The sequence below is a fragment of the Spermophilus citellus genome, assembly GCF_964194105.1.
Source record: "Spermophilus citellus genome assembly, chromosome: 2".
Lineage (NCBI taxonomy): Eukaryota > Metazoa > Chordata > Mammalia > Rodentia > Sciuridae > Spermophilus > Spermophilus citellus.
In genome coordinates, this window is record NC_138183.1 from 58,171,791 (window position 1) to 58,186,649 (window position 14,859).

The 14,859-nt window shown below is 34.2% G+C and overlaps 1 protein-coding gene across 1 annotated transcript in view; it reads left to right on the plus strand.

Moving 5' to 3' along the window:
• MPDZ (multiple PDZ domain crumbs cell polarity complex component) overlaps positions 1-5,741 on the plus strand; it is a 151,868-nt gene extending 146,127 nt beyond the window's left edge. Inside the window, exons 45-48 of the mRNA XM_081281986.1 lie at positions 440-544; positions 1,103-1,215; positions 2,130-2,253; positions 4,317-5,741. Of these exons, the coding sequence (XP_081138112.1) occupies positions 440-544; positions 1,103-1,215; positions 2,130-2,253; positions 4,317-4,463 (489 nt within the window). The 3' untranslated portion in view covers positions 4,464-5,741. The remainder of the gene's footprint in view (positions 1-439; positions 545-1,102; positions 1,216-2,129; positions 2,254-4,316) is intronic.
• Positions 5,742-14,859: the final 9,118 nt, after the last annotated feature.

Sequence of the window (14,859 nt, forward strand, 5' to 3'; positions counted from 1 at the left end):
CCTAGCTGTCTTCCAACCAAACTTTATTAACCAAAATAGGTAATGGGCCAGATTTAGCCTGTGGGCATTAATTTGCCAGCCCCTGATTTAGTCACATCTAACGATTATAGTGATAATATCCAGAGAAATTGAAGTTTCCAAATAATATCCATATTTTATTATTTTAATAAGAAATAATGCCTTACCCTGGAGAAATGAAGAGTGACTTTCCCCCTCTCCCTCCCACTCCCTTGGTGACTATAGAAATCAATGTGTACAACTTTTTTTGTGGTTGCTCCTTGGACTTCTTGGAATTGGTCATTTTCATCATTATATTTTAATGTCTGGTGACAGTATATATGTGAAGTTTACATTAGAGAAGGAAATGACTGCACTGGTCTCCAAGTCTTATATTCCCTGTGTGCTTTAGTAGGTGGCTATTTCTTTCTCTCCCTGGCAGGTTGGTGATAGGATTGTCACCATCTGTGGCACATCAACTGAGGGGATGACTCACACTCAAGCAGTTAACTTACTGAAAAATGCCCCTGGCTCCATTGAAATGCAGGTGAGGTTTGTATCTCAAGCACTGTTCAGAATATGGGTAACTTTGAGGGCACATGAACTTTGATGTTAAAGCAGTAAAAAGGATTGAATCTCTTTTTTTGCATTTAATATATCCTTGAACATAAATGATATAAACTGAGAGCTTGAAGAATATACATATGAAACACATTCCATTGCATTTTACCCCTATGCATTTATTGTCTCCTACTTTATTTCTAAGGGCAAAATACAGGGTCTCAACTATGAACATTAATTGCTAGAATTTTAAGTGGTGTGAGTGTCTTATATTCCAAGAATCTTTTAAAAATAATTGCACAGGAGACCACGTTTTAAAAGCGTCAGACAGCATTGTAAAATTGAGTTAGAATATTTTTATTATCTGTATAGTTAAAAAGCCACTGGATCTTGTGAAATTTCTCTCTTATGTTCACAGAAATGATTAAGTGGACAATAAAATACACATTTTAATCCAAATTCTCTCTTTGAAGAAAAACTGCTGTTGTCTCCCTAGCCACATGAACATGTGTCTTTTTTCCTCTCTATGCTCCTTTGTACACAGGTGGTTGCTGGGGGAGATGTAAGTGTGGTCACAGGTCATCAGCCAGAGCCTACAAATTCTAGTCTGTCTTTCACTGGACTAACATCAAGCAGCATATTTCAGGATGATTTAGGGTGAGCTCTTATGTTATGGTACATTATTTGTTACTTATGAATCAAGTCTTCCTGACAATTATATTCTCTGTCACATGTTTCTAGCATTCACCTAGAGATGAAATATATAGGGAAATGAGGCATAAAATGCAAAACCCCAGTGCTTTTAACTGTGAACAGTTATGGCATAGATTTAGCTAATCAAGGAAGGATAGATTATAGACCCATAGCTATACATAATACTACCCTTCCCACATTTTCATTTCTGATTTTTTTGGGGGGAGGGGAGCTTATTAGTCTTTATATCACTACCACTGTATGATAGAGAGTAAGTCAAATTTATTCTTTAATTTTTTCAGCATTATTAACTCATTTCATACATCCTTTCTTTTGAATGAAAAAATGCACTGCCATTGGATAACAACACTGAATACCAAAAGCATAAGAAAATAAGAAGAGTAGAGAAAAGAAGAAGAACATTGGAATGTTTACAAGCAATATAAGCTATATAAAATTATGAAATCAGTTTTTCTATATGAGCTTAGGATCCCCAATGTTTATGTCTTATTCCATTACAGTCCCCTGAACTTTAGCCCTCTCACTTTAAATAAACCAAAAAAAGAATGAGTTTTTCTGTGCCATGAGAACATGCAGTGAATATGTTAGTTTAAGGCAACTGTAAATGAGTAATAGAATTAGGGTGTTAAGTAGGATTTCATTAGATTATGTAAATTTCAGTACTGCACACAGCATGCATTGACAATTTAAGCATCCCCAAAATATTCATAATATATTCCCTATTAGAACACAAGGAATTATGCTAGTGTTAGGTAGATGTCAGACAGTGCATAACTTATAGACTCAGAGTGTGTATGTGTGTGTGTGTGTAATCTATAAAAAATTCCAAACCTCTTTTTTCCTTTCCTTCACTGTAGACCTCCTCAGTGTAAGTCTATTACACTAGACCGAGGACCAGATGGCTTAGGCTTCAGTATAGTAGGAGGATATGGCAGCCCTCATGGAGACTTACCCATTTATGTGAAAACAGTGTTTGCTAAGGTAAGCTTGCAAATTTTAACCATTCTCTTCTCTGCTAAACATTCATTAACAGTGGTCAGCAGCTGGCTTATTAGTTTATGGCCTGAGGTAATGCCAAATGGTTAACAGTTGATCATTTTCTTTCTAAACTCCCTACAGGAGCAAGTCATTAAATATTTTTGTAGAATTTGAGCTTAATAATGTTTAAAGGAAAATAGCTTCAAATTAAAACTTCATGGAAACTCTTGACAACATGCATAAAAATATTAATTAATTTTAGTTAGTAAATTCTGTTCTTTCCTTTGAAAACAAGTTGTACATAAGTGTCATTTGAAAATGGGACCTTTTAAATATGTATGCTACAGAGCACTGGCATTTCTTTTTCTTTGCATTTTTTGTTGTTGTGAAATAGAAAATAGGTACAGAAAAGTGCACAAAATGTATATTCACGTTAACTAATAGAACATTTATTTGACAAGTTTAATTTCATTGAATAAAATAGAAAGATTACTTAAAAGAATTTAAAGAGTATCCAGCAGCCTTGTCATTTACAATAAATTGATTATTCATAATTAAGGGATTTTATTTTTTATAAAGAAAAACATTTCTATCTTAAGAATGTTTGAACAAAAATAAAGATACTGGGACACTGATGAAGCTATTCAAACAACTGAAACCCATATTTGATTGCTAAGGCATATTTATGTTCATAAGACATATATTCTCAGACCTACAAACTTGGACAAAATTTTCTGCAGGAGAAAATCCAAAATTTCAAAATTTTATAGTGAAAGAATGCAAAATTCATGCAAAACATGTTTAAAGATTTGATATAGAGGCTTTAGATTAATGCTATGGTCCTTTAATTTATGGAGGTTTTATTATATTATTTTGAAAAAAGTATTACTATTTTTAATTGGTTTAAAGTGCTTTAGCTTAATTTTTGAGATTTTTAAAAAAGCTATTGGTGTGTCCAAAAATACAAACAGCATTTGCCAGTGAACAGGAGAGTCATGCAGTCCTTTTCCTCAGCCTAGGAACAATTTATTTAAGGCATGCTAGTGAGAACATATTTTAAGAATTTCATCATTATGGATTCCTCATTAAATTCTCCATATTTTAATCTTATATTTAATTGCATAATTGTCTTCTATAAGCATGCCTTAAGATGGGATTCTTTTTCAAACAACAATGTCTGTGTTTAATCTTTATCATGTAGGGCCCATAGTAATATGAAGAATCCATCTACTCTTGGGAAGTAAGAACCAAGACAGCTTGAGCCGCCTTTTCAAAGTCACAGAAAGAGTTAGAATTAACTGTGTATGTGCATGCATGTGTGTGCACGGCGCGCGTGTGTGCGCGTGTGCGCGTGTGCGCGTGTGTGTGTGTGTGTGTGTGTGTGTGTGTGTGTGTGTGTGAGAGAGAGAGAGAGAGAGAGAGAGAGAGAGAGAGACAGACAGACAGACAGACAGACAGACAGACAGACAGACCAGGAATAGAATCCAGGGCCTCTCACATGCTGGCAAGAATACTGCCACTAAGCTATACCCCCAGCCCCAGCGATGGATTTTAAAATCAGCGCTTGTACCTTATCATGTCCTAGTCAACCTTCACATGGGCTTTGTGCTTTTGCAAACCTTTTAGCCCTTATACCCAGGTGCTGTGAAACTGATTTTATTCCTAGTTAATTTTGTGTCTTCTTTTTCTATAGGTCTTTACAGAATAGAAAATCATGGATTCTATGAAATCATTCCTACTAGGCAAATTCCCAAATATTCTTTATTAACTTGAATTTCTACCAACTGCTGTGCTGAATAGCGTCCCCCCCCCCAAAAAAAAAAAAAAAAAAAAGAAATCCATCTATTGACTGCTAGATTCTCTCCCAATTTGGAATCTCAATACTAAAACCATTTAGGAGAAAGACCTCCTTTGTGTATATTCATCATTGCTTAATATTTGTAGAGCACCAAGAGCAATGTGCTTGTACATGCAGAACAATTTACATTCTTATTTAGATCTTTTTTTTTCTGTTGTGTGAAGCTGCATTCTTTTGAGAAGTAAACAAGTCTATTTTATAATTGCAGGGAGCAGCCTCAGAAGATGGGCGTCTTAAAAGGGGTGATCAGATCATTGCTGTCAATGGGCAGAGCCTAGAAGGGGTAACCCATGAAGAAGCAGTGGCCATCCTCAAGCAGACAAAAGGCACTGTCACTTTGATGGTTCTCTCCTGAATTGGCTGCCTGAACTGAACCAATCCAATCCCTTGCTTACCTCCCACTATAAGAATGGAAGTGGTCTGTGGATAATTGATCTTGTGGATGACTTTTCCTATATTGTATTCATGGGTTATTCAAAACTGTAGGGAAAAATAACATTTAAGTTTGTTTTTGTAGTGTGGTTTTATTGCTGACATCTAAACAACATTTTTTCCCTTCCCCTTGTATTTTGTGAACCTAAACTCAAAAGAGGAATAATATTTGTGTATGGAAATCCAGTTTTTCTTTTAAAGTTATTCAAAATTTTGTAGTCACATGGATAAAAATTATGTAGCAATCTCATTAATAGAGAATAATAATTCTAAATCTAACCAAAAAAAAGTGACTTCAGGAAATTCACTTTTAGTTTGAAAAGTGAAGATTTATAGTAAATAAGGAAAATCTTAGGAGAGTTTTTTTAAAAAGGACTTAATTCAGCAATCTGTCTCTTTTCCCTACCCCAAACTAAGAAAAAAAAAATCTAATACTCTTAGTATTTAAAAGTTCTGAACATTATAAAATACCGTATCTCCTCACCTCTAATGTAAACATATATTTTTGCTGCTTAAATTGTATTCTGTGATTGAGTAAATAGCAAATATATGGAGCAGTGTTCCTAAGTTTTATAAAGGAATCATATTTAAAGCACATCTTGATGTTCATTTTCATTTTTTGACCTGTTATAAAATATTCTCATGTTGCTGTGAGTAAAGCAATGATGTTACCCCACATTGACTGGTTTTTCTAAAGAACAACCAGGCTAATCATGGAAGAATGTAAAAGGGTCCCAGAATCTTTTAGTGCTGTTTTCAACAACTGATGCAATACTGAAAATGTGTTTATGCACTGTGCAATTGTTTTTCAATTAGTATTACTCTTAATGACAGAGAAAAAAGCAATGTGTTAGTAATTATTTTGGTTGTATGCCCTTAGTAAATTGATAGAAAAATTAAGGGGATTAACATAACTTCATTTCATTGCCTTATATTAACATCTTATAATACAATAGTTTTAGACTAAGGGAAACAGATGGAGCTGTTTATTGAGACAACTGGCAAGGAATTATCATGTGTTCATTCCCATTTTAGAGCGTGAAACTCCTACATTAGAGTATATAAAGTCACTTTAAATATTATATTTGTAACAGAAGTAGTGTACAGATATTTTATTACAGCATTCTTGTGTAAACGCATAATTAAAGTGAATAAATAAGAAGAAATTTCAGTGGTGCACAAATAAAAAAGCAAGAATTTCTGTTTGCTTGCTGTCTGTACTGAGGGAAAGGTTTATTATTTAAGACTTACTATTTAAAAATTGATTTCTATCATGTCTAATAGCATGCATCATATCCATGGATGCAATTAGAAAAAATATGGACAATGTCATTATGGAAAACTCCATATTTTTTACCTCCACAATATTTTTGAGCACTAAACATTCATGGACTCCTAGGAAGGGAAGTCCCTGTGTGTTTTTCTAGGGTACTATTAATGCAATAATATTGGAAGTTATTCTTAGATTAATAAATAGCTAAAATGTATTCAGAGAGAAAAATCGTAATGAAAATTATTTATTTTAATAGATATGAAAAGTCTGATTTACACACTGATCAAAGAATTGGGAAATCTTTACTAGTTCTGTCCCCAAATTAGCCAGTAAGAATATACATTCCCTCAGATTTATCTCATCTGTAAAATGATAATTGTTTCATCAGAAAATTTCTATTTAATTCTAAAATGCAAGAAAATATTTTTTATAAGAATTTAAGAATTCTGTGCTTCTAGTCCATATAAAAATAAATGGAAAAAACTACACACCTAGTGCAACAATTTGGGAGATGTATTCCTCAACCAATCATTGTAAATTGAGGTGCTTAATGTAAAAAAATCAGTTTACTATTTCAGTGATATATCCATTTTCTTAGCCACCACTTAGGGCCCTCCCTTATGAAGCTATGCCAGGATTCTTTGGTGGTAGGCCACTGAAAGCTAAACTGACCACTTTTAGAAGTTTAAACTAGCAAAAATGTTTATAGAGGACTCTGCATACTAATACTGTGTGAGGGAAAGTAAGCCAGTTGAATTGAAGTTTGAGTAAATATGTGAAAGAGTCTCCAAAAAAGAACCCAATGGACATCTGTCCTAGCTTAAACAGTATTCTCCCAAAATTCATGTCCACCTGGAATCCTAGAATGTGACCATTGTTCATAGGGTCTTTGCAGAAGTAATTATTTATGGTCATTGTGGGATAGAGTGTGTCCTATCCCATGACTTGTAGCTTTATAAGACTGTATGAAGACACAGAGACAGAGACAAATGAGTAATTGTTAATATCATTGAGAAGTAAGATTTTCATCATACAAGAAAGGAAGTACACAGAATGTAAGATCAAATAAACAATTTATAGTCCTGAATTAAAAAACAAAACAAAACAAACAATGATGGCAAAGAAATATGCCAAGGAACACCTGGGGCCACCAAAGCTGGAGAAATAAGGATTCTTTCCCGGGGCCTGTTGACAACTTGATTTCAGACTTCTGGCCTCCAGAACTATGAGATAATAAACTCTGTTATTTTAAGCCACGATGTTGTGGTATTTATTATGGATGGCATTTATTATGGATGCCCTGAGAAATTAATATTATATTTTTGTATCCTGAGCTACTGTCATTGTGCTGGGATAGTAAGATATTATAAATTGCTATTAACACATGAAAAGAGAAAAGGGAGGAAAAGAAGGAGGGAGGAAGGAAGGTAGAGTTTAAAAGCAAAAGAATATAGACTCATCGACATTGTAGAGAAATAACAAAGGCTTGTGTTTCCTATACTATTTCTTTGTGGAGTTTTCTGTGGTGAAGAAATAAAGTACTTGAGTAAAGAGTTTAAATAAAGACTCTTAATGTTGTGCCATGTATAAACCAAGACAGTGGATCATCCATAATGCCTACTGAGATTGATTGAGTCAAACAGGAGACTACTACAAGTTTCTGGTGGTGTTCCTCAACACTCCGAGGGATAATAATGGCAGTGACAAAGTGTTTCATTTCAGCACTGACTGATTCATAAAAGTGGGAGTAGCAGGGAGGCCTAGCAAATCACAGCATCCGTATGTCAGAGCAGCAATGGAATTGGAGGCATAAAAGGATTACGAGTCATGAGAGACAAGAAGACAAGAAAAAGGAGGATCATTTTTTTTTTTTTTCTCATCAGAAGAACCTTGACAAAGCAGATTTCGATAGACATGAACAAGCAGAAGGGGGCTCTTTCTGCATTGAGATAGACATACTAAGCTGCCTTGGATTTGGTCAGCTCATTTGTTGTCTGGATGACAGGCAGTGATTTAGTGTCCCTCTTCAGATCTCCATCAGCCTGAAAACTTGAAAGAATGCCTGCAGAAAGACAAGAATAAACAGGTTTTTTTTTTTTTTTAGGGTGTGGGAGGGACCCTCAGAATGATCATCACCAGCTTTCAGCAGTCCTGGTGTGTTGTTTCATGTCTGTGATGTTCTGGAATGCATTTGATTCATGCAAAGATGTTTCTCAACTTCTGCTAGGAATTAATATTTAATTTTGCCATTTTCTAAAGAGAGCTAGTTGGAAGGCAGGATTGAATCCATTATCTTGAGAGAAAAATAGTTGATATCAAGAAAACTTCCAAATTAAAAGAGTGTGAAAGCTAAGGAAAATGTTCTTAAAGAGATTTTAGAAGTTTTCTGTATTGTCCATTTCAATATAAACTAGAAGAAATAATTTATATTTTATTTGTGCAAGCATTTTAATTGCCAGTTAAGTACTGAAAGTTTAGTAATAGGCCCTAGCAAGGAATTCTGTCAAGAAGGAGGCAAAATTAGCCAGGTGCAGTGGTAATCCACACCTGTAATCCCAGCAGCTGGGGAGGCTGAGACAGGAGGATTGCAAATTCAAAGCCTCAGCAAAAGCAAGGCACTAAGCAGCTTAGTGAAACCCTGTTTCTAAATAAAATACAAATAGGGCTAGAGATGTAGCTCAATGGCAAGTGCCCCTGAGTTCAATCCCTAGGACCTCCCCCGCAAGAAAGGAGGCAAATTTATGGTAATGAGCTCAGAATCACTACAGCTATTTTTTGACATTTTCATGAGTACCAGAAGCGCAGTCCATCACAAGATTCATGAGGCACCTGCTAGGAGCAGGCCCCTACTTGTTCTCTTCACACTAGACAAAAGACTGTGTCATTTGTGAATACTTTGTGATCCCTGCCCTACCCTCCTTTTCCTTATATGCATATGTCCAGAAACAAACATACTTATCCTTGGACATTTTCTTCTTTGTTTTTTAAAAATTGTGCTTTTTCACCTGAATTTCCTTGAAATACTTGGCATTAAAAAATTCCATTCCCCAAATTTCCTTAACATCAAGTTACTTTACTGCCTTCAATAAAACTTAGATGTATATTGATTTGGAAAATAAATAGATTATGTAAGGTTTTAATACCATGCAATAGAATAAGTTATCAAGAAATGGTTGTAGTACAGTTGTATGAGTACCATAAATGTAATACTTTCTTTAAATAGTCTTCAGTTTTCATTTCTGTCAGTTGTATCTTTTTACTCTGAAGTTGGATGGAAATTAGCTTATACTAAACTTTCCAAAATTTCATTTGTTTTGCATACAACCTTCATCATGTTTCCCATATCCTTATATAACTATACTATTACTAAATATTTTTCTTTTAACTTAAATGGGCTATAAAGAGAAGTTGTCTCTCACTCCTTTGCATGGAAAACCAATATAGTTTGCCATAAATACAAAATAGCTATGAGCAAATGCTCATAAACTTTCTCAAGATACTCTTGTTTACCAAGGGTCAGAATTTCATAACTGAGGGCTGCTCTCTTTGTTAGAAAGGGAGATTTTCCTGTGGTAGCATGGTGTTGACATCTCTTTGGAAACTCTTCCTTGGACTTATTAGAACTGGAAAGTTTTTTTTTTTTTCCTTATGTAATCCTACATACATTAGGATACATATAGTCCTAAAATGATGATTTTTAGGACTACCTAAAATGATGTGCTTCCTCCATTATACCAAAATCATGAAGGTTTTGCTTTTCTAAAATATGAAAGCCACCAAATTCCTATCCTTCAGAGTATGCTTACTTATAGAATTACTTCCTATTTTGTTTATAAGAATTTAACTAAAATCAGAATTGGGTCATCATGTCCAGTATTTTAGTCTTGGCAATCTTGAGTTTGAAATAAAGGACAAATGACAAAATTAATGGAGTAAAATTAATGTTGTGGTAATATTAAATAAAGCTAATGCCTTTTGCATCTGGAGGGCTATACAGATGGCAGGCATACCTAATTATGCACCCTGCTGCCTTTAAGTATACTGATAAAATCTCTCAACTGACTTTAAAATATGTTAATGCACCAGTTCCTAAAAGATTTAGTAAGGCAACCCAGTACACAGAAAAACATTCTTACATTTTTATTTTTTAAGGGAAAAAATTGTAATTCTGTAAGTTCAATCAAATAATTTAAGATTTACCTATTTTTTAAAAACAAATTATTACAGTTATTAAATCCTTTAGTCCCATTAGAAAAAGGTTATTCTCAAACCAGTCAGAAAGTACTTAATGTAAGTTTACATTTTTACTTACTGCACATCAGATAAAAAAGAATAGAATCCTTAATTAGTTGATTTGATTTCTCTAGATATAAATTGCATTGGTAAATTATTGCTCATATAGATTAGATAGAAATTCATTCAATTATTTTTAAAAAATCTTTATTGGTTCTTTTTAATTACACATGATAGTAGAATCTATTTTGATAAAATTACACAAGCAATTATTCTAATTAGGACCCCATTCTTCTGGATGTACATGATGGTGGGATTCACTTAGGTATGTCAGATTCATCCCACTATCTTTCCTATTCCTATCAACCCCTCCCTTCCTTCATTCCCCTTTGTCTAATCTCATTCAATTCTTTAAGAAGTAATGCTTCTTTAGAAAATTACAGTCCAGACATAGCGATGCAGGCCTACAATCTCAGTAACTTGGGAGGCTGAAGCAGAAGGTTCGCAACTTTGAGGCTAGCCTTTGCAATTCAGGAAGAACCTGAGTAACTTTTCAAGATCCTGTCTAAAGAATACAAAGGACTAGGGATATATCTCAGTGGTAGAGCACCCCTGAGTTCAATTCCCAGTGCTCCCCCCAAAAAAGAAGAGTGTTGTTATAGTTATATGTATAGATAATATATTTTGCTAGAAGAATTTCCAGCAAGAAGATGGAATTTTAAAATTTATTGTGAATTCTCTGCGTTTAGAGATGCGAATCTTCCTTTTGCTGCAGTTAGATGTGCAGTTAGGAGCACAACCAGCCACTTCTACTTTTGAATTCAGATGATTTTTTAAATTCTTTTTTAAAATAATATTTTTTATAAACATTCTATCATTTTTTATGTTTAGATTTATATTTATTACTTACATTCTTAAAGAATGAATACTATGGTTTGGATCTTGAGTGGCCCCCAAAGACTATGTGTTAAAGGCTTGGTAACCAGCCTCTGGTGCTTTTGGAAGGTGGTAGAATGTTTAGAATTTGGGACCTATGAAAAAGAAGGTCTGATTGTTGGGGATGTGCTGTGGAAGGACCGATCTTCTCCTCTCTTTCTCTTTAAGGTGAGCTGTTTCTTCTGCTTTGTACTTTTGCATGATGTTCTGCCTCTCCACAGGCCCAAAGAAAAGGTTGTCAATCAGCCTTGAACTGAAAGCTCTCAAACAATGAGCCAAAATAAATCTTTTCTTCTTATAACTTGCTTATCTTATTAATCATTTACCATAAATACAAAATAACTTTGAGCAAAGGCTCATAAAGGAAAAATTCATAAATTCTATCAAGATACTATTTTCTACTATGGGTCATAATTGAGACCTGTTCAGTCATAGAATCAGAATGCTAGCACAGTGGTAAACTCTGATTCCCTTTTAGGTGCATTTTCCATCAAAACAGATCTTGGGTCAAGTATTTATAAAAAGATGTCGGTTAATTTTTAAGAACAAGTGGCTTATTTTTAGACTAATAAGCATATAATTTATTCACATTTTATTATTTAATATTAGGGCTAATATATAAATTATACATTTAAAACTTTACATTTGTAATAGTTGCTGCCATTTGGATAACATACTATCAACCCATTCATCAACACTTATTTATAGGTATCTGATTATTATTCTTCCTATTCAGTAGTTAATTTTTTTTCTAAAGTTTTTTTTTCTGTCTACAGGTATTTAGGTAATGAAGTTACCATGGTCTCATCCTATACTTTGCCTTTCATGTGTCACTTAATGTCAGTCATATCTGATAAATGTCTTCTACTAAAGGAACTATAGATTGGGACTCTGTATATAGGATTCTAGATCTCAAGGCTGTGCTTCATTTGTGCCCTGGCCTGGTTCCTGGCTAGAAGACAGCTGAGATCTCTGAGCCTTGGCCTCCTTTGTTAGTAAAATAGGGTTACTAACATCTTCCTCACATGACTGTTGGCAACAAATGAGAAGAAATGTCTGCACATGAGGATGCTGATAAAAGATAGAAATAACATCACTGTTACAAAAATCAATGCAAATGAAGGACTGTGGTACATCTAGTGAGATCGTGGGAGTCATCTGAAATGAAGTGTGCTAAAACCACCATCAATTTACATCCCAACTTCCAAAAGAAACTTGTAAAGTACCTTCCTACTCTCTCATTCTAGATATTTTCTCATACTTGCTGCTAGAAAAAGAAGCTAAGACAAAAACAGTTCCAGAAGAGCTAAGAACTGGTTACTGATCTGAATGTACTACTCTTTAGTATTTAAAATAAGAACTAGTTTAGATTGCAGTTACCTAAACCTAGTGAGAGCTTTCATCATTAACTGAACCTCCAATGCTTTCATAATAAGCCAAATATTTAGCTTTAAAAGTAAATGGGAAATTGTACAATATCCACCAGTCACATTATCCCTCCTCCAGTCTTCTTTGTATTAAATTAATTGAGTAGATTCCATTTTCATCTCCTTTTAGGCACAGCCTCTTTTAAAAAGGAGCAAAATACAGGAAATCAGCTTGATAGACCGGACAGTCTTATAAAAGTTAGTGAGATCAGACTCTGTCAAAGGCCTCTTATTAGACAGTATTTCTTAAATTGCATGTTTGGTTTTGTTTGTTTTGGTGATGGGATAGAAACTAAGTAAATTGGGAAACATGTAAAATGATTAAGTTTTCAAATCTTTTTGTTTCCACAATATCTTTATTTTATTTTTATGTGGTGATGAGAATTGAACCCAGTGCCTCACGCATGCTAGGCGAGTGTATTACCACTCAAGCCACATCCTCAGCCCTCAAATCTTTTAATTTAAGAGAATCAAAAGAAACTTTCTGAAGAAGATTTCTGCCCAGTGAGCACACTTGACCATAACAAAAGCTTGAACATTCATACTGTATGAAACTGAAGTTAGGGTTGGGAGAACTGAGCTTCTGTTTAGGACACTACAGCAGACTTTTCTTAGGGTGGACTGCAAAGGTGATGTCCTGACCATTAGCAAGTGCAAGGGTAGTACACATTGGCCTCACTTCCAGGTTTGCACATTAGATGGGGTAAATTTGTAAACCATTCTTAGTCCTCACTTGGTGGCAAAATGTTTTATGACATTTTAAAAAAGAAATCATACATTTCAAATATTGGGAGATGGTGAAAGTCTAAGAATCACTTTTAAGTGTGAAAGAATTGAGAACCCAAAGAATCAATGTGTATAGCCAACTGTAGGGAAGATACAGATATACATATGCATGGGTGGACGTAGCACTGGAAAGTTCTAAAGCATGAAATTCTTTAGTATGTTTTCCTTTTTGAGCCATGGACCATACTTTTTGAGTGCAAGATATACTTACCATGATTTTGCTACATACAGAGCTTATTTAATTTCAAGTTTCAAATGGAAAAAAAAGGAAAAGGTTACGAAAGTACCTTAAATTTCTATATGACTATTCTGAATACTGGAGAGATTAGAGACTTGAATTGCTGAAGAATTTTAATAAGATTGTGGGAAATGTTTCAGATTTGAAGGGAGAAATATGGAATTAGATTCACAAATAGGATACTTAGTTACTCTAAATATTTTTTTTTCAAGGGGATAATATTTTCCCCCAGGCTTTTAAAAGTCAAAATATATAATGAATGTGAAAGCATTTAAAGTTCTACATAAGCACTGGCCATTATTACATATTAATTCAACCATGCATTCATGACTTTTGATTAAAAGCCATCAAACTGACAGGATACTGTCTATACATATATTCTGTCATGGTCCCATTATACAACTGTAGAAATGACATAACACCATCCAAAATTTTTGTGTAGGATACAGGCAAAAAAATAAACTTCTCAGACCAAAGAACACTCTGCTTAGCAACTCAGAAATAGTACTTTATTATAAGTAACATATATCCATATAATATGATTTATATATATGTGTGTGTGTGTGTGTGTGTGTGTGTGTGTGTGTGTATCATATAGCTATAGATAAGGTTGGTATAATGTGAAGTGGGGTAAGTTTTGGAATGGGATGACAGTCCATGAGGAGATGTGCTGGTTGCTTCTGAGTTGGTTAAGATTAATAATCCAGAAAATTGTTTGTATGTAAACAGGATGAGGTGGCACCTGGGGGTCAGCTTCCAGTGGTTGTTTGTGTTTTGTTTTAATTTTTGTTTTGTGCAGTTCTAAAGATAGAACCCAAGGCCTTGTGTATACTAGGCAATCATTCTACCATTAAACTACACCTGCAGCCCTTTTCGTGCTTGTTTTGAGACAGTCTTCCTAAGTTTCCCAGGCTGGATTTGCCTGAGATTTGACTGACGGTTTCAACATACATTCAACAACGTGAAAATCTTGTGATGGTTTAGCTCATACCTATTAACTGCTTAACTTTCTTCATTACTTGTCTTTCCCATTGTCTGACCCTTGTGATTAAATTTACGACTTCACAGAATTTTTCATATATATATATATATATATATATATATATATATACATTTATATCACAATAGATCCTCTAAAGAAAAAGCCTTCACTCACTCCTATCATGACCTTTCTATCATTTTTATCATCCCTGTGTCTTGGACTTAGCCATGACATAATAGATGTTTGCATCATGTTGCTTTGTCTACATTATGGCCTGTAACTATACTATAAGTGATATTACACAAGAGTTTTACTCAAAAATGGGATGACCCAAAAATGGGTTGTCGTGAGATTGGGAAAGAGGAAAGAAAGGAAGAAAAAATGAAAAGAAGTTGGTTTAGAGGAAGTGGGAAGATCATTAGCCTTGAGTCTATTCTTACAAGA